General features: G+C 45.7%; 1 protein-coding gene and 1 long non-coding RNA gene across 2 annotated transcripts; one reads left to right on the top strand and one right to left on the bottom strand.

Annotated features, from left to right (window-relative positions):
* Positions 1 to 1154: 1154 nt before the first annotated feature.
* On the bottom strand, positions 1155 to 2960 carry LOC117009146. The gene is made up of 2 exons (XR_004420429.2): positions 2662 to 2960; positions 1155 to 1199 (listed from the first exon to the last, which is right to left on the bottom strand). It is a non-coding gene; the product is annotated as an uncharacterized LOC117009146 (long non-coding RNA).
* Positions 2961 to 9290: 6330 nt separating this feature from the next.
* Positions 9291 to 9791, top strand: LOC117008988 (zinc finger protein 853-like). The gene has a single exon (XM_033083133.1). It carries the CDS (start codon positions 9291 to 9293, stop codon positions 9786 to 9788), a length of 498 nt encoding a protein of 165 aa, XP_032939024.1. The 3' UTR covers positions 9789 to 9791.
* The last annotated feature ends 14658 nt before the right edge of the window (positions 9792 to 24449 follow it).

Raw genomic sequence — 24449 nt, 5'->3', positions numbered from 1 at the left:
TGCATTTTAAAAAGTGAAACTACAATTAAGTACTATGTTCTAGTTCAAGAAACAGATGAACCTAATGTTCTTTAAAACAGTTAAGCATTATCCAGTTCATCTTATGAAAACTCGTAAATTAAAGAACTACTTCCTAAATTTAGAGATTAAAAAAATTCTACATTCACAGTTTCAGTTTGTTTTTTCTCCCACGCCCATCAGGAGTGCCATCCATTTTGCGCTTCTGTGCCTGCAAGGTAAGATTTGGTACAAAGTCATTGTCACACAGAAAGGTTGTAAGCAAGCAATGTGCATCAAAACAAAGCAGATGGAGAAGACTGACACCCTGGCAGCTTTAAAATGTGATGGTAAATATACACATCTTTGCTGTTGTTTTTCATTCTGCAAATCTGGAAGAGTGTGATTTCACATTGGTAAAAAGTGTATAAAACAAGTGAGGATGTTATAAAGCTTCCTATAATGAAAAGGTACTTCTAAATACCCATTTAAATGTTCTGTGAACAAGTCCAAGAAACTTAATAAGCCATCACTGTTAACCTTACTGATTTCTGCACATCTCTCAAGTTGTGATTCTAAGATTTTGCTACAACAGCTCTAGGCAACAGCCTGAAGAAATGGTGGTAGGAAAATGGGTAAAGGTGGTATTTTATTTACAAAAAAGGTCTTCATTTTAAAAATACTTTGAATTTGGTTGTCAAAGAGAGCTGTCAAGCATATGTGCTGTTTTCCCAAATCTAGCTCTAGAGGCCCATTTGTAAATAGATCGGTGGATGATTTAGCAGATTATATAAATCAAAATACATCCCTGGTGGACTTACCAGGGTAAATTTATAGTCTACCAACCCAGTGATCCAAAACATAACAAGCTTATCTGCTCCAAAGCATGTGAGCTACGCTTAAGAACCTTTTTTCCTTTATTTGACATCCTCAACTGTACGAGCTGAACACCAACGTGAACTTCAGGCAGCTTTTAACATTGCTCTCTAAGTTGTTGCTATCAAATAACTTTGGATATCACTTGTCCTAGACATTTGGAAAACCACTGTTTTCAAGTGAGCTTTTTCACAGAAATGCCTTTTAAATCTTACTGAGGATTGTTTTGGTCCTCGTTTCTTCTTTTCTGCCTTTTCCTTTTCTTCCAGTTCCATATTTTCTCTTTCAATGAGAGTGATTAAAGTATTACACCTCCTTTGCAGCTCCTGCATGACACAGCCTATTCAATCAGTACCTTAGGCAGCCAATAATGTAAAAATCCTCTTAAAATACTAAAAATGCTGGTGATGTTTCACTGGATCTTGTCAGAGTAACAAAGAATGAAATGTTTCCTGATTCTTACTTACTGGCTGGCTTCACAGGAATGGATCTGACTGCAGAGGTTTGCTTTGTAAAACACATTTGTATTTAACTCATACTGGAAAAGTTATAATTTTGAACTTCTCCCATTTGCAGCCATGGCTGAATTGAACACCCATGCAATTGTCAGAAAGTTATAAAAAGGTAAAACCTCATTCCCATGCACCTACCTCAGTATTTCAGCAGCAATATACAGTAATTTCACGACTATAAGGCGCACCCTTTTGACTAAAATTTTCCCTGGAACCCGGAAGTGCGCCTTGTAGTCCGGTGCGCCTTATCTGATCTACAAAGTTCAAAAAAATTGCCTACCCGGAAGTGCGAGCTGCGAGCCACGGGGGGAGCCGGTAGGGCCATGGCTGCCAGGTGGAGGTGGGGCGGAGCAGGGGCGGGCACGCCCCGGCCCTGTGGAGGCGGAGCCGTCCCTCCAGAGGCACACCCCGGCCCCGTGCAGGCGGGACGGCCCCTCTAGAGGCACCCCCCGGCCCCGTGCAAGCGGGACGACCCCTCCACAAGCAGCCCCCGGCCCCGTGGAGGTGGAGCCGCCCCTCCACAGGCACCCCCTGGCCCCGTGGAGGCGGCACGGCCCCTACAGAGGCACGCCCGGGCCTCGTGGAGGCAGAGCCGCCCCTCCACAGGCACGCCCGGGCCCCGTGCAGGCGGAGCCGTCCTTCCAGAGGCACCCTCCAGCCCCGTGCAAGCGGGACGGCCCCTCCAGAGACACGCCCGGGCCCCGTGCAGGCGAAGCCGCGCGTCCAGAGGCACCCCCCGGCCCTGTGGAGGCGGAGCCGCCCCTCCACAGGCACCCACCGGCCCCGTGCAGGCAGCACGGAGGGGCGGCGGCCATAGCCCGGCCCCGGAGAGGCAGCACGGAGGGGCGGCGGCCATAGCCCGGCCCCGGAGAGGCAGCACAGAGGGGTGGCGGCCATAGCCCGGCCCCGGAGAGGCAGCACGGAGGGGTGGCGGCCATGCCCCGGCCCCGCCGGATGCAGGCGGGCCTGGGGCCCCGCGGCACCGCCCCTGCCAGGTACAGGCGGGCCCGGGGGCCAATGACTGCCGGGTTGAGGCGGGGCCTCGGCCAGCAACCGCGCGGAGGGAGCTGGGGGCGGAGCCTCGCTGCAAAAAAAAAAGTGCGCCCTATAGTCCGGTGCGCCTTATCTGATCTACAAAGTTGCGAATTTTGCCAACTCCCGGCGGGTGCGCCTTATAGTCCGGTGCGCCTTATGGTCGTGAAATTACTGTAATTTAATTAATTTAATATTGTGATAGGCATTCATGAACAAAAAAGAGAAATATATATATGTAAACCATTGCAGTTCTGGACTTGAGAAACCAGTCAAATCTGAATTGCAGCGAGTTTCGGATACATTGTCTTAATTCATCAAAGACATTTTCTTTATCAAATCCTAGTTTGTGAAGCATACAGATTAGGAAGTGATCCTCCTCTTCAGTGAAATTCTTCCCTTTATTAGTACCATAGGATATTCTTACTTGGTGGAAAAAGGCTTTATATCTCCCAATCGGAACAAAACAAATCAGACCACATAAAGCTAAGAAATAGGTCAGAATTAGCATGGAAATCTTTAGTACGAAAGCAATAAATCACAGGAAGACAGAAAACTAGATCTCTAAGGATCTCCCGTGCTAAGTCATCACAAGAAAAGAACTCTAGGTTCAGGACGGTGCATTTATGAAAGCTGTCTAAACTGGCAAATTCTGGTTTAGACAATAGGCAGCTTTGTAATCTTTTGACTCATGGCAGACTTTCATTACATTGGAAACAGCCAAGACAGGCCAGGATTCAAATGGCAACGATCCTTTTTAACACAAATCCTCGGGTACTGGTAAAATCAGAGAAAGGGTGACAAGGTAATTTTTGGTCTTCCCTTAGAGTCAGGATTAAAACATGAAGGAGATGAATTTTTTGTTTGGACCTGGTTGTTCATTAAATCATATCTAAAGTATAGAGAGTTCTGCAACACTTCTAGCTACTAGGTAAAAGTGAGCAAAATGGAGATTAATCTACTTAGTTACAAGGTTTTTTTAAAAGCTAAACAGTCCAATTAAAAGCTAACACCTATATTATTTATGCTTTTGACCTAATAACCAAACAAACACCTTTGACCTGCACTGAGGGATTTTCTGTCTAACTAAAAGCTACTACTTGAAAGGATGAAAACAAGGAAAAAAAGGAGGAAAGAGATAAGGCCTAAGAACCTCCATCTTGTCCCATACCTATTACTGTATTCTCAAAACTCTCAATTCTAAAGCCCTCACCATGTGACACCACACACTTTTATTCCAACTACACACCCGTGACTTTAACTAGATTACTCAAGTTTGGAACCTCTTCAAAAGTCAAAAGCAGTATTCCCCTAAGAGTCAGTGTCAAAAAGCACAAAAAGTTCAAAACTTCCAAGCTGCTAAGTTCCAGCAAGGGGACAGTGATGACAAAGGAATATCTCCCCCACCCCATGCTGAAGAAGAGTGATAGGAGTCCCTACTGCCCACACCTTATTTGTTTATGTTCAAAGAGGATTGTATTCCATCTGGTTATTCTTTCCCAGCTTCAAATGCTATTTATTACTCCTCTTTCCCAATGGAATCTCATTTCTGATAAGGCCATGCTGCCTGCAAAACTCTTTGGATTCGACATCCTGCTAAAATACTCAGCTAAGAGCAGAAAACTTTAGCAGGCAAACCATGTGATACTTGCATATTTTAAACTATAAAGCAAATACATGTGTACACTCCTATCAGAAAGACTGCAGGCTTCCTGTTTGAACACTGGCTGGGAAAATGATTCCAACTAGAAAAGCCTGCATGCAGAGGGGGATGCAGCCCCATAGAAAACTGAGCTTTTTGTGTGCAGTTCCTTAAAATCAGAGTGCCTGCCTATGTCCTGGTTGCAGGACTCATTTCTGTCTCCTTACCTCCACTTGCAGCAATATTTTCATTGCAGAGTGTTTCCATCTCTTCTAGGAGTTGGAAACAAGCTGCATGAAACACACATCAAGAGGCAAAAAAACAAACAAAAAAAAATCCACAAGCAACAATCACTGGGGAACAAGCTGAGGTCCCACCAACCCAGGGAAACTCCTGAGTAAATAAAGGTTTGCCAAAGATAAAACCAAGGTGCTCAGAATGCAGCACTGACTGCATGGTTTCTCAGCTCCAGCCCAACCTAGTCCCCAAACCAGGATGGGAACAAGAAGCAGGACCTGGCTTGCTGTGCCTGCTGGGACAGCTGCAGGGTGCTCAGCAGGATCCCTCATGGGGAGACTGTGGCTCCCACATCAAATGACACCGAGGTTCATTTCACAAACAAGTTGTCACAGGTGATAAAAATTCAGCCAATTCGCCCATTCAAGCTTAATTAGAACAAATTACTGGCAAATTCTTAACTGTAAATTGTTCCCACAGTCAAATGGCTCTTTCTGTCCTTATTTAGACTGAAACTGTTCTTGGGACTATTTTTGGCATCACTGTAGTGCAGAGTTTTGCAAACCCAAGTGCTCTGTTCCAGATACTTAAATTTTTTTTGCTGGCTGCTTTTACCACATCTGTATTTGTTTTTTAAAGCTTTGCACATTTCCTCTACTGGAACTGGTAGCAAATAAAGCACAGCCAGCCAGGAAATGAAAACTTGTAATTCCTCCTTGGCTCAGTCTTCGAGGCTGGTGTTGCTGCCACTTGGTGGCATTTTAATGCAACTCTGCTCTAAGCAGGCAGTTATGGAGCTCTGGCTGTTCTGGGAGAGGCAAAAAAGTCACCTCTGCATGTCTGTGCTGCTGCTTCATACCCACTGGTCACTGGTTTTGAGCAGAAGGTCACTTACTGCCCTTAATTAAAGTTTTCCTCACTGACAGAACGTCAAAGCTGACAGACAAAATGAACAGGTAAAAAAGTCATCTTGTTCATGTCCTAGAATGGGCCCAAGTGGAAACAATGAGCACCTTTCCTGACCCTTTGCAGGTCCTTGACCTGGCTTCTGGTTGAAATACAATAGATTTTTTAACATTTTCTATTATTTCATGGAATGACAGAATGGATTGGGTTGAAAGAGACATCAAAGATGGTTTTAGTTCCAACCCTCCTGCTGTGGGCAGGGATAACTCCAGGGACAAGGAGTAAAAAAGGTTTGATAGGTAAAATGGGGAGGGAGAACATGGACCTTCCTTCTGGCCATTAGGGCAGCTTATCCCTGAAATGCACTGAGGCTTTTAATAAAGTGAACATAAAATCCATGTTTTATTGACCATTTGATGACCATTCCCAATAACTTGCTTTCATATTGGAATACAGTGGATTGTGGGGTGATATGGGGGATACAACTGTAGAAAGGAAGTTCCTCAGCTGTGTTTGAGGGACAATGAAACTACCTGTACAAATAAAACTTTTTATTGAGCAGTTTTTTGAATCTGACTCTAAATATCTTATATAAATATCATTGATCCAAAGCCCATCAATGTCAATAAAAGGGATGGCAGAACTTAGAGGGCATTGGGGTTTTCTTTTTTTTCACAGAAGCGTGACTTCTCCGAAAAAAAAAACCCCTTGAGCCATACTACGAGATTAATTTCCAGGAAATCTCTGGGAAGAGAAGGGTGTCAACTGAGCACACCAATGCTGTGGATGCTGCCTCCACTGTTAGTGTGGCAAGGGAAAAGAGCTTGTAAACAGTTCATTATTCACTTTTGGGTTCCCTTGACAGGTTTCTAAGTCACTGGGCCCATCCTAGAGTGTGGCTCCCTGTGGGAGAGGGAGCCCAAGCCCTCTCCCACAGGAAGGACTCCCTACTTTGGTGCCAAATTCTGCTCCTGGACATTCACTGGGACCAGCAGTGCTTGCAGCAAATACCCAAATGAAAAATGTGCCTTACATTGCACATTCAGCCACTTCATCCCTCCTTTATCAGAAGAGATTCCTCTCCCTGGAAGCTCTCAGACTCACAACAAGGCCCAATCCCATTGCAGTTTCCCACCCTCACCAACCCAAATGCCAAAAAGCAGCCCAAGTAGGAATCCTCCCTGTGAGTCCCATCCCTCCAGCACAGGAGACAGGCAGAGCTGTTTCCAACCACACCTTGGGTGTCATTTTGCCACCCAAACTTGGCTCTGACTAGGGTAAAACTGAGCAAGATCCTCAGTAACAATCTGAGTGCAGATTTCCTGTCATTGATAGGTGTGAATATTGTCCTGTTAGTTATTCATAACAGTTATTAATAATATTCAATATTCATAGACCATCAGCACACGGGGCCATTCAGAAAATTCATTGCACTTGGTCATTTTAAAGGCAGGTACCACCCCCATCTCTCCTTTTGCAAGGCAGAAAAGCATTACCCTCAAAAACCACAAAGTCTTCCTTAGGTAATGAAGAGAACTTAAAACTGTATTTAAAACAAACACAAAAGTATGCAGGTGTTTTGCATTGAACAGTAAGAAAATAAACAAAACAGAACTGTTTGTGAGGCTCCAAAGAAACAGAGAACATGGAACTATCCAAAAAACCAGAGAACATGGAGCTATTTACATCCTGGAGGCCCAGTAAAGGCACTTGGGTTCCAGTCAGAGTCACTATAAATTCTGTCTCGTTCAGTGTATGAGGTCAGGTCGGCTCCTGGTCACATTCTCTTGGTTTGTTCAGCAGAAATCTCTGGAAAAAAAGGAAGGTTAGAGAAAACATTTGGTTGGGTTCATCCAACAAGCACATCTGGCAGAAGACAGTCCATGATTGGAGGCACTTTACTCAAAGAGGACCTGCACAGATTTTTCACCTTCACCAGCTGCCTCTTTATGGAGAGGAGTTTTAGAGCATCCCAGCCCTTCTGCCAGGCACATCCTGATTATTTTCTTTTGCATGTTCACCAGCAGATCATGGCAATGCATCCCTTTTCCCAAAGGAGCCCACTCCATGAATCTCCATAAAGCTTTGTGTTTTATGGAAAATGACACTGCAAAGGCCCTGTGGGATGGCAGGTTACAGGTTCTGAGTATTCCCCACTGCTTGCACCAAAGGACAACACAATATTTGCAATGACTAAACTGTACAATCAAAAACGTAGCAGCAACTCTAGGAATACCTTTTGGCAAATACTGGTCACAAGCCCAGCAAGGAGTCAAAAATCCTAGGGCTGCCCATCTGTAGCCAAGTTACTCAGCAGGTGCTGCTCTGATGGGGCTGCTCTCCCCCATCCCTCCCTCTCTCTTTGCTCCCAAAACGAGGAAGCAATGAGGAAGCAGAAACCAGGGTGGCTGCAGTGCCAGCCAAGCCTGGTGTCTTCAGGAACTACAGGCAAGGCTGTGAAACAAACACTTACCCTTCAAACTTCTGTCTTCTTGTCTTGTCTTCCTTTGGCAGAAAGGTCTCTGGGAAACGATTCTTCTCATCCCCTGCAGATCCCTGAAAAAGCACAGAGAGAGAAAGCTCTTCAGAGAGAGATGCCTAAAGCAACTCCAAAGCCCGGCTTTTCTAAATTTCCAGAGAAAATGTTCATTTGTCCCAGGCATAGTCTGTACTCCAGGCTCTCCCCCTCTTCCCCAGCAATCCCTCCAGTGATGGAAATGGAACCTTGGATTCTCACTTGGCAACTCACAATCCTTTGCAACCATTAAACTTTTCCCAAGCATTGAGAAATTCAGCAGCAGGTTTCCTTGCTCAGTGGCAGAGAGAGCAGTGATGCCTGCAGCCTGGAAAACTATGAGGGAAAATGGAGGTGTTAGAAGGCAACAGAAACACTGTGCACACCCTGGCCTAACTCACAGCCCACCCTCCCCCAAACATCCTAAATGCCTGACAAACCAACAGTAAACAGCCAAATTTTAAAAAACTGCCAGTAAAATCCAATTTTATAACCCAGAAATGCAAAGATGCAAGGGTAATGAACAATTTTCTAAGCAAGCTATAAAACTTCAGTCCCAGGGTGCAGCCACTACCAGAGGTTTGCTGTTTCTTATTTTTAACCAAACCATCCTTTCTATTTGTAAACACACCCTTTTTACACCAGTCTTGTATTTGCAATTGCTCAGAAATAGTTACTTATCTGAGGGGATGAAGACAACACAGAGCACGTGTGGGTTGCAGGAATCCTCCAGCCAGCTCTCCTGGATACTCATGCTGATATCCTGGGATTGTACCTTGTGATCTTCCTCCACTTTCCTGTGCTTGGCAAAGTATCCTGGCAGGTTTGTCCATGGCAGGCAGGTTCTGGTTCCTGGCAGGGCTGTCCATGGCAGGCAGGTTCTGGTTCCTGGCAGGGTTGTCCATGGCAGCCAGGTTCTGATTGTCAGTCTCGGTTCTGGGTCACTTTTGGGTCGTTGTGATCCAGTTTGGTGCACGTTGTGCAGCAGCCATGTCCAGCAGTGGTGGCAGCACCACGTTCTTCCTCTGTGGACAAGAGAGGGAAATTCATTAATATGATGCACATATAACGTTCTTAAAAACTTGGCTACATCCTGTACCAGTTCTTGTCAGTGTCTCAACTAGACAACACTTCCAAAGCTGAGAGGCTTCAAGTGAGAGGGACTTTTAATTGGCAGAGACTTTAACATTCAATAGCACAGCAACCTAGCAGATTTCTGATCATCTGAAATCAGGATGACCAGGGAACTCTGGCAGCAAGAAGCAGCACCAAATAGCTCTCAACCTTCTTTCACCACTGCTCATTTCCACCATTTTTAGTCAGCTTCTCAAAGTTTCCAAGAATATACCAGGCAGTGAATCCCAGCTCATGGGACAGAGGGCCTGGCATAGGTGCTGGTTGGAATGGGCATTTGTCAGTGGGATGGAGCAGGTAGGGATGGGAAGGAGCAGAGGAATTGGGGCAGGTGCTGATGGGATGGGGCAGGTGCCAAGGGCCCCCATGCCCCTGTCCCTGCCCTAACCCACTGGTGCCCAGTCACCTCTCCCACATCCCAGCCCAGCCCTGCCCGGCCATGCCAGAAGCCCCCCAGGCCCCTGTGAGGGGACCAAGCCCCCTGAAGGAGCTGCTGAGGGCAGAGGGGGCCGGGCTGCACCCCACTATCTGTGGGGAGTGTGGGAAAGGCTTCAGCCCGAGCTCGGACCTGGTGCGGCACCGCACCACCCACACTGGGGAGCGACCACTCACCTGCAGCGCCTGCGGGAAGGGCTTCAGACAGAATTCCAACCTGGGCACTCACCAGCGCATCCACACCGGGGAGAAGCCATTCGGCTGCCAGGACTGCGGGAAGCGCTTTGGGGAGAGCTCGGCGCTGGTGCAGCACCGGCGGACGCACAGCGGGGAGCGGCCATACAGATGTGGGGAATGCGGGAAGAGCTTCAGTGTCAGCTCCAACCTGCGGCGACACCACCGTACCCACGGCCGAGAGCGGCCCCACCTGTGCCCCGAGTGCGGGGACACTTTCTGGAACCCTGGCCAGCTCCGGAGGCACCGCAGGGAGCACATGGTGTGAGGGGGAAGAGGGGTGGGCACGGAGACAGGGACACCTGGGTGGGGATCAGGACACCTGGGTGGGGGCAGAACACATCGATGGGGATAGGGACACCATGATGGGGACACCAGGATGAGGATGGGGAGGATGGGATGGGGATGGGGACAAGGACACCGTGGTTGGTGCACAAGGATGAAGAAGATGTGTTGGTTTGGCACAGCCTAGTGGTGGGGGCGACACAGGGGGCTTCAAGCCAACCTCTGATGGCTCTGGAAATGGACATGCTGCTGGCATATAGAGGTTGGTAACATCTGTGATGACGTATTTAAGAAGAAAATCCAAACAGAGTTTGCACAGCTTTTTTCCCAGGGTGGCCAAGTGCCACTGCCAGGTGTCACGGTCCTCACAACCTGAGCAGGGCTCGTGATGGTTCGTTCAACCACAAGGTGCAAAGGACAACAGCAAGAGACTAAGGTTTTGTTCATCAACAAGTAGCAAAGCAATTTATTGAGGACCAACAATTCAGTTTTGGGATAATGGTGAGAAGGAGAAAGATAAAAAGATGACAAAGTAGGGAGGGAGAGAGAGAGACAGAGAGAGACCGCGACAGAGAAAGAGACAGAGGGACAGAGACAGAGAGACCGAGAGACAGAGAGAAAGAGAGAAAGAGAGAGAATTGGAGGAATAGCTATGAGTCTCTTCTGAGGATGATAATTTTATAGTCCATTTCGAGGCGAGGGGCCGCTGGCCAAAAGGTGGGAAGAGTTATGGACCATTGTGAGAGTGAGGCCTGTTGATTCAGCTGCAGAAAGTACGGTCCAGCCTGCACCTGCTAGGGCACAGCGCACCGTAAGGATGCAGCATACAACCAAACTCAGTCCAATAGAACATTTGCCTTGCCGTAGCTTCAGCGGCTCTGGCCTGGAACGAGTGGTGGGGGTCTCAAGGTCTCAGCCACTGACGATGGTTGTGAGGCAGAATCAGGCAATCTTCGGGCCGACTCTTATACCACCCTGTGACTCACGATCATTGTCAGGAGCGCTTCTTCGTGGTGTTATTCTGACATCTTCAGGACTCATCCAAGTTGGTAGCACATCCCAGGGAAAACCAAGATAGGAAAATAGATAGAATAGAAGAGTAAGAGAGATAAGGGGAAAGAGAAAGAGGAAGGGAAAAACAAACAAGTGATCAATCTTTCCAATTATCCAATTATTTTCATTCCATACAAACAATTTCTGCTTACAGAGAGAAATGATCAATTTCAATATGAAATACAATGCAACAATTAATTTCAATCATTATTTGAAATGCAATTCAATTAAACTGAACAATTTGTAAATTGATATTCAAAAGTTAAGATAATCAAAAAGAAAAATAACTCGTTTCAACTATCACTCAAATTACAGGGCGGTCAAAGAAAATGATCTTTGTAATCAAGAACATGTTTCGTCCTATTTCAAGATCACGCAGTACTCCTTACATCAATAACCTTAGGGATGTCAGTGGTGACAGATTTGTGTAAATTTAGTGTGGACGTCAAATGTGTCAACCGTTTCATAATTCTCCAATTCATAATGTAGAGAATTGCTGATAGAACAAAACCAATCAAGACCAGAATCAGGTGGACAATGATGGGATGACTCAGTTTGTTTAGGACCCCTGTGGCAGTAGGCGACCACCCAAAAAGAGTATCCCACCATCGGTATTCCGCAGCTCTTTTTACTCTTTCCAGGACATGATGAATTTCTTTCACCTTATGGAAAAAAGTTATTAAAGTTCTTTGTCCATTACTTTTAATCCTTTCTAAAATATCAATTAGGTCTTGGTGAAGCAGCAATTGCTTTACCAAAGAAAGATTCATTCCAGTGGGGGAAGGCAGTAAGTGAGAGATCAGTCTATAATTGGACTGTAAAAGATGATGAGAGACGACTGGAGCTACAAAAGAAAAGTCACATCCTGTAATTTTAGTAAAGTTACAAACACAAAGATTTGAATGATTTTTAGTGCTTAGTACTAAATTTTCCACAGAAACACTATCACAAGCAGTTCTCAAGCATGCACAGCCATTGCCTATATATACCAGTACTGTCTCAGGAGTCTCGTTTGGGTGAATTTCAAAATTGCAGACGTTCAGTTCAGTATCTAAACAAATATCTTGAGCTCTGATCGCATTACTTTCACAGATAAATCCCAATTGTTCTTGAGCAATGCAAGCTTCCAGACTGACAGTTTGCCATTTTCCACCAATCCGACGGGCCCATTCCCTATGCTTGGAAGGATAGAGAACAGCTCCGTCATGATTCAGTCCCAATGCAATGATAGAGAATATTGAATGCACTGAAGCATTGCGTATTGTCAGCACAAGGGCTGTGGCCACGTTTGTGCTGGGGTCGTAGGTAAAATTTACCAGATTCCACCAAGATTGGAATTCTCTTTCAAAATCAGTGGCGCTATCCCAAATAATTTTACGAATTTCAGTAGGAAGAATGCCTTCCTCGCCTTCCCTTATGATGGAGGCAGCAACTGACTGTATCCATAATTGAGCCTGGATACAGCTGAGAGCAAGAGGAAAGTTACTTCGTGTAGCGCCAAGCGCATCAACTATCAATTTGTGATCATTCACATCTACTTTTTCCCAATTAGGTAATATGTTTGACAACAACCACTGTTGGGTTCCCAAAGCTGTTAGGGAGGACTGCAGTGGTTGCCGCAGTTTGGTTAAATCTCCGGTTGTGGAAGCCAATTTATTCATTAGTGTTTCCGAATCAATGCTATTCAAAATTCCCAGTCCTGTCCCCACAACACCGGTTATGTCTCTAGTAGTTCGTTTTTTAGAGGAGTCCCACTTTTGCAACCAGGTGATCCATCCTTCAAAAGAGGTCTGTAAGAAAGAAGAACAAGCGCGCTGAATTTCAGAAACATTGTTTTGCATTAACAATTTGACCTGTTTAAGGGACCACGCTGGATTGAGCAAAATTTGCTGTCGCCCAGTTTTTTTAATTACAGTAATTTCACGACTATAAGGCGCACCCTTTTGACTAAAATTTTCCCTGGAACCCGGAAGTGCGCCTTATAGTCCGGTGCGCCTTATCTGATGGACAAAGTTCAAAAAAATTGCCTACCCGGAAGTGCGAGCTGCGAGCCACAGGGGGAGCTGGCAGGGCCATGGCTGCCAGGTGGAGGCGGGGCGGAGCAGCGGCGGGAACGCCCCGGCCCTGTGGAGGCGGAGCCGCTCCTCCAGAGGCACGCCCGGGCCCCGTGTAGGCGGAGCCGCCCCTACACAGGCACGCCCCGGCCCCGTGCAGGTGGAGCCACCTGTCCAGAGGCACCCCCCTGCCCCGTGCAGGCGGGACAGCCCCTCTAGAGGCATCCCCCGGCCCCGTGCAGGCAGCACGGCCCCTACAAAGGCACCCCCCGACCCCGTGCAGGCGGGACGGCCCCTCTAGAGGCACCCCCCGGCCCCGTGCAGGTGGAGCCGCCCGTCCAGAGGCACGCCCCGGCCCCGTGCAGGCGGAGCCGCCCCTCCAGAGGCACACTCCGTCCCCGTGCAGGCAGGACGGCCCCTCTAGAGGCACATCCCGGCCCCGTGCAGGTGGGACCGCCCCTCTAGAGGCACCCCCCGGCCCCGTGCAGGCGGCATGGCCCCTACCAAGGCACCCCCCGGCCTGGGGCCCCGCGGCACCGCCCCTGCCGGGTGCAGGCAGGCCCGGGGCCAATGGCTACCGGGTTGAGGTGGGGCCTCGGCCAGCAACCGCGCGGAGGGAGCTGGGGGCGGAGCCTCGCTGCAAAAAAAAAGTGCGCCCTATAGTCCGGTGAGCCTTATCTGATCTACAAAGTTGCGAATTTTGCCGACTCCCGGCGGGTGTGCCTTATAGTCCGGTGCGCCTTATGGTCGTGAAATTACTGTATGTATGGTCCAATTTCAGAAAATTTTGGAGTTAGCATAACTGGTGGTTGGGTAGTAGGAGTTACAACATTAATATCAAGTTCTGCCCAGTATTTGGCATTATTTTTACCACACATTACTTTATGGGAGGATTGTACAGCAGTTAGGTTTAACCAACATTCTTGGTTTCGAATTTCACAATATAGGGTACGGCCATGAGGTCCTATGACATAGCTATAAACTAATTCGCTGAGGGAACTATCAGTTAATTTACACCTTATCACGATATCATCACCTTGCATTGCCACAAAGGAAGGGAAAACATTGTGTTCATTCTGTACTAAGGAGGTGCTTATGCAATGGTATGTAATTATTGCAGTAAGCGTGGGTTTAGTCATGGCATTAATTTTAAATCTCAAAATTAGACCCTTCAGACCGGATTTATCAGCTGGATCATTCTGCCAACTACAGGTTACATAGGTAGATTTAGTCAAAGTGAAATTATACCAAGTCAGCAGGTTCATCTCTACAAAGCTTGGTGATTTCAATATTATTGGTACTGAGGTCTAGAGTATAATTACCAACATTGTGCTGACGACAACACAATATGAGAGGAGTTTGTTTATTACAGGATCATGCTGTAGTGGGACAGAGTTTTGCTGTGATGTTGGGATGTAAGTTACTTGTCACGTCTGGTTCTAGCAGATTACCGGCGATTGCAATGGTGGAAGTTTTCTCGTGAAGGGACTTTTCCACTTTCCTGCATCCTACCTTAATTTCCTCACCAATTGTTCCAGTTAATGCTCTAGCCCAGTCATCTCTGTCCCAGACCCACTCACTTGCATGGTATACCACAGAGTCATGCAGCACCACGGTCGCAAGGTTTGGGCGACGATCTCTGGGATAGGGTCCTAGAGTGCTGGTGTACCTGATGGTTGCTTCAGACCAAGGCCAGTCAGTCGAGATTTGGCTGAGCAGTTGAGGTAGGATGCAGAGAAGGATCAACAGTGTTAACATGGTTTTCCTGGTTTTCATGTCCAACGACGTTCTTTCTGTGAAAATAGACACAACAGAGTCTGCCACCAAGCGGCAGGAGATTAAAATGATGGAAAAAGCAGTTGGTGCTTATTCTGAGTTCCTTTCCCATGGCATTAGTGGCAACCCATGATTTTTCATTAAGGGGGGTTTTTAGCACTAGTGGTACTTCTCCAATGGTAGGGAGGTCCACTAGAACAGGTTGTCCAGGATAGTGTGCTGAATTCTTGAGGTAATTTGTTCCCCGTAGCACACAAATTAGGTTAGGAGCTTTTGGACAAAAGGCAGTTATTTTGGGACAACCATTAATTCCCCATCTGTCATTAATACCTTTTACAGCTTTCCAAAGCCGTAAGTCCCAGCCAGTCTCTTGTGGTCTGAGGAGTCGTTTCAAGAGACCATTTGTTCTTTCTACAATCCCGTTAGCTTGGGGATAGTAAGGGGTGTGAAAACCCCATTTTATTCCTTCATTTTTTGCCCAGTCTTGTACCACCTTAGCAGTGAAGTGAGACCCATTGTCAGATTGAATTTCCTGTGGCTTTGGAAAAGTTCCAAACCATTCCTGCAATGCTTTGACAGTATTTTCTCCTGTAGCTCTTTTGAAAGCCTCGGCTTGGACTAACCCAGATATTATTTCTACTCCTACCAATACAAAGTTCTTATCAGTTGATTTCCTAAAAGGACCAATATAGTCTACCTGCCACGCATCCCATAAACCTTTATCATCTCTTAAGTGCAGAGGGTCATCTTCCAAAGGATGTCTTTCTAAGCGTTTGCGACATTGCTCGCAAGCTGATATACATGTTTTGCACATTTCCCTGGTGACAGGCCAACCACGGGCAAGAGCTTCTTTGTATACATCTTTTGCAGCTGTGTATTGTCTTTTTACATGCAGCCATTCTAATAAATGCTCCCAATCTTCTGTGACCTGCTCCTTTTTAAGTGGGCTTAATCTAGCTAATTCATCAACTCCATTGTTCCAGTCCCCAGCCAGATTACCATCTGTTTGGTGAGAAGCTACCCACCCTACAGAAAAATTTCCTTGATCTGCAAAGTCAAGAATTTCCTGCCATTTTTCCTTTTGCCATACTGGAATTCTGTTAACTTCCCAATCATTCTGTTGCCAGAAAGGACGCTACTCAGTACATCCCTTAAACACGGCATAGGAGTCAGTATAAATATACACAGGAGAGGTATTCTGCTTTTCACGTTGGAAAACACTCCAGACACCTATTAGCTCACCAACCTGAGCACTGCCTTCTCCCTCTGTGATGATTCGTTCACCGGAGGAAGTGTGGAGGGCGACTGCTCTGTATTTCCACAGTTTTCCCTCTCTTTTAGCAGAAGCATCAGTGAACCAAGAATTTGTTGATTGTTCGGGGGAGAAGGCTGGAGCAACCTTAATTGACGAGATGGGTTTGTCTTGCTTGCTAGCCAAACTCTCAGTCTCTTGTATTGCCAAATTCTTTACAGCTCCTTCTGTCACTGTGAAGATGTTACAGTAATGTTCTATCTGGGCATACCATTTCCTAACTGTGACCCTCTGGGTCACCCCGTCAGGAGGAGGGTTTCCAGTAGTAACCATTTTAATGACTTTGAAAGGGCCTCACAGCACAATAGATTGTTGTCGTGCCTTTTTTTCGACATCTATGAGAGCCAAGCTAACCACAAAGAGCCCTTTTTCCCAGGTAGTGTATCTTTTTTCAGCATCCTTAAAGCCACAGGAATAAAAACTAACAGGCCTTGTAGGACCTTCTGGGCCCCGTTCCCATATGTGTACTGACAATCCTGAGATGGCAAACCCCCATTCTACCTGAAAAGGATCTGTGGGATGAAAAGGACCCAAGGCTTGGTGAGCTGTGGCTTCAAATATCAGTAACTGCAGTGCTTCTTCCTGTGAAGGAGTCCAATCCCATTTTACCCCCTTCCTCAACAAGTCGTAGAGAGGTCTAGCAATAATTGAAAAATCAGGGATATGTTTTCTCCATAAGACTAACAATCCTAAAGCTTGTTGAATATCTTTTCTGGATTCAGGCATTTTGATGTGATCTAAAGATGTTAGGGTATCAGGTGGAATGCATGTCATGCCTCCTTTCCACCAAATTCCTAGAAATTTTACTTCATGAGAGGGCTTCTGAATTTTTTTCTGAAGGAATTTGTAAATCCAGACTTTCTACATGGGAGATTATTTTCTGTTGAGTATCCCCCACTGCTTCTATTTCATCTCCTTCCACAAGAATATCATCGATGTATTGGTATACAGCTACATTGTCAGGTGTGGGTATTTTCTCTAGCTCTTGAGCTAAAGCGTGATGGGTTAAAGTGGGAGAGTGTTTATAGCCTTGGTGAAGCCGAGTAAATGTGCACTGCTGACCTTCCCAAGTGAAGGTAAAACTATCCCTATCTTCTTCTTGTAAAGGTATCATGAAAAACATGTCTTTGACATCAATAGTAGCCATGACTGAGTGAGCTTTTTCTTGGATGGAGGTTATTAATTCTGCTAAATTAGGTACTGCAGCTTTGAGAGCTTCTGTGTTGTCATTAAGCCTGTGGAAGTCTACGGTTAACCTCCACTTTCCATTAGGTTTTCGTACAGGCCATACAGGAGAACTGAAAGGAGAATGAGCATTTATTACTACCCCTTGATCTCGTAATTCCTGTATCACAGGCTTGATCCCTTCTTTGGCACCAGACAGAAGGGGGTATTGTTTTACATTAGTGATTTTACTGAATGGTAAATGAGGAGCAACTTGTAGTAGTCTAATATTGAGACGTGGTGTGCCAAAAGACCAAAGACAACCATTATCATCTTCCCAATGTCTACCAACTAGAATATCCATTCCTAGTAGGTTATTAGGGATGTCACCAATTACTAGTATGATAAATAACTGTTTATCTTCCCCAGGCAGAAAAATTTTTACTAAAGCAATATCCATAACTTCTGTGGTACCTAAGGCATTGGGAACAAAACATCGTTTTCTATTTGGAAAGATTCCACATTTTTTGAGCAGTTATGTTAGTGCTGAAATTTGAGCTCCAGTGTCAACTACAAAAGTAATAAACAACCTTTTGGGCCCAACAATTGCTGTTATTAATAAATCTCCATTTTCAGGATTTCGGGTGAGCGATCTTAGAAAAAACCAATTACCCCTGCCCCTCTGCCCACCTAAGAGAGACGGAGATTTTAGTTTCCCTGGTTCGGGAGTTGTTTTGGCTCTAGTCCCACAGGTTGAAGTGAAGAAAGCTTTGGCTCACTGCCCAGGATCTGTGGGGAACAATGATTTGGCTCAGTGTCTTGGGCTTGTGGAATAGAATTTTTAGCTCTACTGCAAAATTTTGTAAAGCTGGGGGAGCACTAGGCTGAACAGCTAGAACAGGTGGAGTAGTTTTAGAGCTAGGCCAATTTACAACAATTTTTGTAAGTTTATCAAGTGGTAAACCATCCATAATTTCCTTGGGAACCCCTTTCTTTATCCCCTTTCTTTATCACCAATGTTGTCTGGAAGAGAGTTGTTTTACTTTGTCTGATGTGGTGTGTGAAGGAGAAAAGAATCGTATTCCCTTTATTTTTTCTAATTTTTCTTCAGGACATTTTACAGGTCCATATTTTCTGCTATAATTTAGTAGTTCTTCTGCAACTTCACTCCATGTCCAAACTCTATGTTCAATATTAGGAGTTTAATTGCGAACTAGGAACCTGCTGTGGAGTGTTGTATGGGGAAGAGTCAGGAGAACTGCTTGGTTCACTTGAATTACCCAAAAACCTTTCATGTCTTTCAACAGAAGAAATGGCTGCGATGGTTTTTTGAAGAAGAATTGCTGTCAGTTTAAGTGATTCAGGGAGACCACGAATTAAGGGAGTCATGATTTCAGATTTAACCGGTAATTGCATAGGAGATTCAGAACCAATAATTAATTTTCTTTCATGAATCATTTGCAAACAAGCAGCCTTTTGGATGTTTTCTAGAAATTGGTTGGAGGTACCAGTTAAAGCTATAGGGTCTCCTCTTTCTAAGAGGTTAAGTCCCCTGCCCCATAGGCTGCACGCTGAGTTAAAGACCATGGGTAACATTTATCTCCAGTTGTCAAGAAAACTCCATGACCCCAGTACCCACTAGCTTCTTGTTCTGATAGTTGAATATAATCTCCCCCTGAGAGAGACACTCGAAATACATGTTCAGTTTCAGAGTCATGAGGGAGTCGCCTGTACTCCTTTTTTAATTTAGCTAGTTCGGTGGGAGTGTACGGGGTTTCTTTGGAGGATATATGTGGGTCAGTGTCGTCACGGTTGAGATAATCATATTGTGTTTTAATTACAGGTCTCAGTTTAAGACACCAATATTCTCCATAGTTTTTCATAAAAGTTAGTTCCTTTTGAGGATAGATTTGGCTGATATGAACAGTTTCCTTTTCCTCTATTTCTTGAGGAGAATCATTATGTTTAATAGTGTTGGTGTGTTCTCTATTTAGAGCAAACTTAAGAGAACAGTTTTCATTCCTCAGAGCCTGATTTTCACTCCTCTCCTCATTTAATTGTTTTTGTAATATTTCAACTAAATTAATAGCTGTTTGTTCCTGATTATTTTGCCTAAGGCGGGTTTCCACAGCAGCAGAAAGGCATGCCCCCAAAACCGAGCAAAGGATGGTTTTATTCCTGCCTAGTTTAAGTTTTGTATTATGTTCCAAAGAGTTAATTCTATCAATTGCATTTTCTAAATTGAATCAGTTGTTGTAAGCCCATTCTTCCCCCGCTTTTGATGGTTTGGAATTGTATTTAGCTAGCAAAGCATAAAATGCAGCTTTGTCTTCTGTACTATGATTTTCACTCATTTTATGAGTTAGAGTTATAGGAAAACTAGTAACTTAAATCTCACGCAAAACGTAAACAATCCCGGAGAAAAAGAAAGAAACACAAATTAAACACACATACAAGTTACGCAGGAAACACTCTTTTCCTCAAGCAAATTCAATACAAAACATTTAACAGCAGGAGAAACTTGTACCACTTAAACCCTCCCCCTGAGCGGAATAGTTAGTGCAGCATTCCTCAAATACAATACAAACACAGCTAGACGCTCACCCTGAGTCGAATAGCCTCCACAGCACCCTTTCTAACTTCACGGAGGGTCAGAAAACAATACAAGCACAGCTAGACGCTCACCCTGAGTCGAATAACCTCCACAGCACCCTTTCTAACTTCACAGAGGGTCAGAAAACAATACAAGCACAGCTAGACATTCACCCTGAGTCGAATAGCTTCCACAGCACCTTTCCTAACTTCACGGAAAGTTAAAATCACAAAAAAACTGGCACTACCAAACCCTCACCCTGAGTGGAATGGCTACTGTTTCAAGACTAATCAATCGACATCACATTCATACACATCCTGCGCAGTACCTCCCCACTAACATTTAGTAAGAAGGGGAAATATTACATTCAAACAAGAATAGAGGGGGAGAATGGCACAGTAATGCCGTTTGCACCAAGTGGTCTTTTGTGATTTTCTGCAGACAGAGCCCTCAAATGAGTGTAGGGATGCTTTGATCACCTAGGTGTGTGCAGTCTGCGGGAAATCTGAAATGCCCCCCTTGCTTTCTAGACAAGTTCACCCCTTTCGAGGTGGCCAGCTAGGTGCGGCTGGAGCAAGACATCCTTCCCCTGTTACAGACTACACACAACCAGCAGCCCTTCTGTCTGTCAGAAAACCTGTCCAACTACGCCAATTAATGCCACGGTCCGCACAACCTGAGCGGGGGTCGTGATGGTTCGTTTGACCGCAGGGTGCAAAGGACAACAGCAAGAGACTAAGGTTTTGTTCAGCCACAAGCAGCAAAGCAATTTATTGAAGATCAACAATTCAGTTTTTTGGGGTAATGGTGAGGAGGAGAGGGAAAAAGGGATGACGAAGTAGGGGGAGAGAGAAAGAGGGGGAGAGAGAGAGAGAGAGAGAGAGAGAGAGCTAAAGACAGTAACAGAGAAAAGAGACAGTAGACAGAAAGAAAGACAAAGAGACAGAGAAACAGAGAGAAGGGAGAGTAAAAGGCAGGGGAAAAGGAGAAAGAAAGAGAGTGGAGGGGGAATAGCTACCAACAGATGGGACGTCCTTGGATCATCTGGCGATGTCTTCCATCCGTGGGGAGAAAGAAGTCTCTCCCAAGAGTCTCTTCTGAGGGTGATAATTTTATAGTCCATTTCGAGGCAAGGGGCTGCTGGCCAAAAGGTGGGAAGAGTTATGGACCATTGTGAGAGTGAGGCCTGTTGATTCAGCTGCAGAAAGTACGGTCCAGCCTGCACCTGCTAGGGCACAGCGCACCGTAAGGATGCAGCATACAACCAAACTCAGTCCAATAGAACATTTGCCTTGCCGTAGCTTCAGCGGCTCTGGCCTGGAACGAGTGGTGGGGGTCTCAAGGTCTCAACCACTGACGATGGTTGTGAGGCAGAATCAGGCAATCTTCGGGCCGACTCTTACACCAGGGTCATCCCAGCACAGCCTGCAGCAATCTCAGCAGGGCCCATGGCAGGTCTTGCCTGCCTGGCTGCCCCGGGCCAGCTGCACCACAGCGGAAAAGGGCAGGGATGGTGGGCAGTGGTGACCGTTTCCCCTTCCCCTCGCTTTCCCTTAATTCTAGGGTGTCTTTGGCTGAATCTTCTGTGGTACTTGATTTCTGAAGTCTCACACTTCCTCTTTGAAATATCTTCAGGTCTTGCTAAGACTATTAAAGAATTTTGACTCAGTCCATCTTTCAGCATCTCCAAAGTTAAAGTCACATCCTTTTGTTTCCCACAGTTGCATGAATTCTTGGTTGCTTGAGCTCTTGTTTTTTGATCTACGTGTGTACTTTCCAGAAGTTCAGGTAAAATTGTATCTGCTGGGCTTTTCCCTGTGAACTTAATACTCTGTTCTGACTCAAGGGCAGCTGACTCTTCAATTTCTGCAAATTTGTGAACAGCTGACTGGATAGTATTCAATACAATTTTTGTGCTCTGGGGTTCTATGATATTTCAGAAAGTCTTGATGGTTCAAGGCTTCTGCAAGTTTTTGTCCTTTTCCGACAGTCTCTTCTTCAGCCAAGCTGCTGGGTGTTTCACATTTCTTAGGGCTTGTATCAGAGATAACAGCACTTCCAATTTCAACCATCTCTGGGCATGTTGATGCTGACTTAGATACCCCATCTGCTTCAGTCTGCATGGCAGCCTCAGCTACAATGGAAATGCTCTCCAGCTGTGTTCCAGATTGGGCTTGTTCTTTTAAGGGGTTTTTAGCGCCAAATAGTGTCTCAGTGTCCTTTGCACTCCTTTCATTGGCCTACAGCTCGATAACGTCACCCTCTTCACAGATGCCGTTTTAGGGGAGCAGCAGAGGCATTACCCAGAAAGGAAAGGGCATATAGGTGAGACAGTTGGGGACCAAAACATTAGCCGCATGTGGTAAATATTAACAACAATTACATTTAACTGGGTAAACATACACAAACAATTCATCAACAGCTCACCCACAACAACTCTGTACATGGCTGTGAGAATAATGACACTGAGCTATCCCTGAATAGGCTGTATGAGAAAGTTCAGTAAAGTAACACAAGCAAGTGGATGGGAAAGAACCATAAAGTTACAGCAGTAACCAGATGAGAAGGTACATTAATGTAGCAAATAAACAAATAGACGTGCAGGGAAAGTATAGCAAAGCAGCAAATAGATAGAATGGATGTGACTAGACTAGGGTGCTAGACTGCTTGAGCCAAGGGGTGGGGAAGATGCCGTAAAAGTGCGTGAAACCAGTCAATAAGTAACAAGTAGTATGTGGATAGTGCTTAATAACCAATTGTACGCTTTCTAGACTCGCGTGATCATTGTAAGGACCCTGTAAAACCCTCTAAGTATGTATGCTTTACAGCAGTAAAGCCAGCCTTCTGAGGTTCACCCATGCCTCCATGAGGACTCTGTGATTACTCGGCTTAGATCTCCCGCTGTCCGGACAACTCCTCTTTTTCCCCACCACTTTGAGGAGAAGGAACCCACCAAAATCCTGATCCCACAATCCCGCTCACAATTCTCTGACCTTTTTGCATAATTACAACCATTTTTAATTTCTGGGGGCCAGGAAATACAGCCCCAGAACATCAGAAGAAGCTCACAGATTTGGGGGTTGCAGGGGGCACCCCAAAATCTCGATCCTGCAATTCCCCGATCCCAGAATTCCATAATCCCACTCAGGATCCACCAGCCTCATTGCATAATTCTAACATTTTTAATTACAGTAATTTCACGATTATAACCTGCCCCATTTTGACTAAAATTTTGATCCCTACCCGGAAATGTGGCTTACACTCAGGAGCGGCTAATATATGAAAAAAGTTCTGAAATTTCCAAACCCGGAAGTGTAAGCTTAGGTGCCGAGCCAAGCACCTGCCAGTAAAACCCGTGATTGCGTGATGGTTACAAATTGGTGGCTCTGTTGCCTGGCGGGTGGAGGCGGGTTCAGTGCTGACAGCGCTGGGGGGAGGCGGGATGCTCCCTCCTGCCAGCCCCGCAGCAGGTGGGGAGGCAGGGGACTCCCTCCCCACCAGCCGTCGCAGAGGGGGCGGGCTTGGTTCCTGCCTGCCTGCTGTCACAGGAGCTGGCAGGCTCTGTCCCTGCCTGCTGTCACAGGAGCCGGCAGGCTCTGTCCCTGCCTGCTGTTGCAGGGCAGCGCCGGGCCGAGGCGAGCGAGCCCAGCGGTGGCGGCAGGGGTGGCGACCTGGCCCCATCGGCAACACTGAGTGGGCTGAGCCCGCCTGGCCCTGAGCTGAGCCAGTAAACCCCGTGATTCCACAATTCTGTTACTAATTGGTAACTTTGTTGCACGCAGGTCCTCACTGCGAATGACAGAGCAGCTTATAATCAGGTGAGGCTTACATATGGACAAAGACCTAAAGGTTGCCAACACCCGGAGGTGCAGCTTATAATCAGGAGTGGCTTATAATCGTGAAATTACTGTAAATTGTCTGCCTGCCAGAGCAGTGTCACCTCTCACGCGTCCCTCCACCCAACCATCTCCTTCTCAGATCTCGCCAGGCAATCACTGCCCCATGCCTGAGGCAACCATCAACCCATTCTCCAGCCATCTGACCTGCAGCTGAACCCCTGAATGCTTTTAGGTGAACAAGAGTCAACGGGATTTATCAAATGTGAAAACGGTCCTAATTCTGTCCCACATGTTCTCTGCATGACTTTTGTTCTTTTGGTTTTCCTGCCATGTAACAATAAAAAAAATGTAATAAACTTTTCAAAAATACAAAATAGTTATATTGTGTTGATATGTATTTGGCCTGAATAGCCCTGTATTATTTTCTATTTGTATTTGCCACCAGTCTGTATGTAAATTGTACTTTTACCTGTGGGTATATGGATTGCATTTGTACTTGTATTGGCTTCCAGTTAGGAACTGTATCGATTTCTTTACAGAAAAAAAACGAATTCAAGAAACACAGATAATGTTTAGCATTGTACAGCCTTGTGTTTGTATACATTGTTGTTTCCGTCAGTTTTCCTGAAGCATAAATAAAAAGAGTAATTCAATAAAGTTGAATAAACCGTAGCAAAGATATCCCCCACCCATTTTGGCTCCTATCTTTCTTTGGTATGGTTTAGATTTTTTCATTGTCTCCTTTGTGTCCTCTTTGTCTTCCTTCTCTTCAATTTTTCCTTCCTTCTGATTTCTTATTTTGTCTGGCTTTTCATTGTATTTCTTACTTTGCTTCTCACTTTACTTTTCAGTC

This window comes from Catharus ustulatus, chromosome 31 (genome assembly GCF_009819885.2).
Source record: "Catharus ustulatus isolate bCatUst1 chromosome 31, bCatUst1.pri.v2, whole genome shotgun sequence".
Classification (NCBI taxonomy): Eukaryota; Metazoa; Chordata; class Aves; order Passeriformes; family Turdidae; genus Catharus; species Catharus ustulatus.
This window is presented reverse-complemented; position numbering and strand designations above follow the sequence as displayed.

What these genes read in the sequence shown, in the direction of transcription:
- LOC117008988 (XM_033083133.1), top strand. Translation starts at nt 9,291, where the DNA reads ATGCCAGAAGCCCCCCAGGCCCCTGTGAGGGGACCAAGCCCCCTGAAG.